General features: G+C 40.4%; 1 protein-coding gene across 1 annotated transcript in view; it reads left to right on the top strand.

Annotated features, from left to right (window-relative positions):
* The first annotated feature begins 825 nt into the window (after nucleotides 1-825).
* PCYT1B (phosphate cytidylyltransferase 1B, choline) overlaps nucleotides 826-1,534 on the top strand; it is a 114,141-nt gene continuing 113,432 nt past the window's right edge. Inside the window, exon 1 of the mRNA XM_017865003.1 lies at nucleotides 826-1,068. Coding sequence (XP_017720492.1) covers nucleotides 1,006-1,068 — 63 coding nt within the window. The 5' untranslated portion in view covers nucleotides 826-1,005. The remainder of the gene's footprint in view (nucleotides 1,069-1,534) is intronic.

The following is a 1,534-nucleotide window of genomic DNA, read 5'->3' as shown; positions in this document are numbered from 1 at the left end:
ATGAGTGAATGGTGGGAAGGGATGGGGGAGTCTGAAAAGCATCCTTCGACCAATCAGAGCACGTTTTACTGTCCTGGAGATTGAAATAGAGGAGAAAGCTCCTAAGAGTTTTCCTGCTAGGATGGGACAAAGGATATCTTTACTTGGCAAAGGTGAGTTTAGGTGGAGCAGCTGCCTTCCCTCTGAACTGAGGTAACAGTCTGCAGCCAAAGTTTCCATAGCCCTTTGGTGCAGCTAGATTTAAAAAGAATCTTGTTCTCAGAAAGACTGAAGCACATGCATATTTAAAGAGTTCTTTTAACACAGAGTTATCTGAGAGAAAATTACCTTAACACAAATTCCAAAGACTCCACATAGTTAAGATGCACAAATTCATTATCAATGGTGCTGAGAATAGCTCCTCGGAAGGGATAAAATGTTTATTAGAATCAATTAAAGTATGTTTGAGAGATTTATTTTCTCCATCTTTATTCTCCTATTTAAAGAAAGTGCTGAGTTGTATATTAACACTTCAAGGTCTCAGTCACTGTTTGTCTTGAAAAAAGAGAGAGAAAATGTTTGTCATTCTAGGAGCATAATCAGTTGAGCCAGTGCACAATGACATAGTTAATTCACCAACGGAATTTGTTGCCATAGCTTCAGCGAGGGACGGGGTAGATTAAACAATAGCCTTTTTCACGACTGCAGCTTTCACCACAACCTGCCTGTCCCCACACAACAGGCCATCATAGCACTAGTTCAGAGCACAGCAATTGTCAATGAACAACAGTCCAGAGGGGACAAGAGGAGGCTTGTGGTAAATAAAGCAAGAGTCCCCCGCAACTCAAATCTCTCCTTATTCAATAACTGGGACACTCTGAGCTCCTCCGAGCTTATCTTTGAGCGCTGGGCACAGAGAGCCTGCTTGACCTTTGGTCAAGCGAGCAACAAAAATTTCATCCTGTGACTCAAAAGAACTCCAAAGGGAGGAGGCCTCTACAGAAGATAAAAAGATCAGGAGCAGGCATGGTAGGCCATCAGGAGTGCATCATGGAAGAGGACAATCGCGCTCCGCAATTGTGGCGCAAGGTAATGTGAATACTTTCTTACTGATTTTTGCCTTATTGAATACCAAAGTCAGTTCAAAAAGTAAAGTCCTATGTATCTGCGAGTGTAATGAATCTGTACTAATTAGTAGTCTCACTAAAAATGGAAATATTATCTTCTCCATCTTAAGGTGATTTAAAAAAAAAAACAAAGAAAAACAAATTGTGACTAATATTTATTTATCCCCTTGCAGAGTATGTCAGCTCCCTGGATAGACTTAGATGACAAGAACAAATCTGCTTACTAAAAAAAAGGTCAGATCAATATGCTATGGGAGCCTGAGGGTATTGCAGAAATGTTTTAACAAAATGTTCTTTATCCTATGAAATGAGAAATTCTTCTAGTAGAAACGTCACAAAATCCTGATTAGAATATCCATTCCTTTTATTCTGAGATGGAGTTACGCTCTTGCTGCCCAGGCTGGAGTGCAATGGTGCAATCTCGGCTC

This window comes from Rhinopithecus bieti, unplaced genomic scaffold (assembly GCF_001698545.2).
Source record: "Rhinopithecus bieti isolate Rb0 unplaced genomic scaffold, ASM169854v2 scaffold_79622, whole genome shotgun sequence".
In the NCBI taxonomy this organism is placed as follows: domain Eukaryota; kingdom Metazoa; phylum Chordata; class Mammalia; order Primates; family Cercopithecidae; genus Rhinopithecus; species Rhinopithecus bieti.
This window is presented reverse-complemented; position numbering and strand designations above follow the sequence as displayed.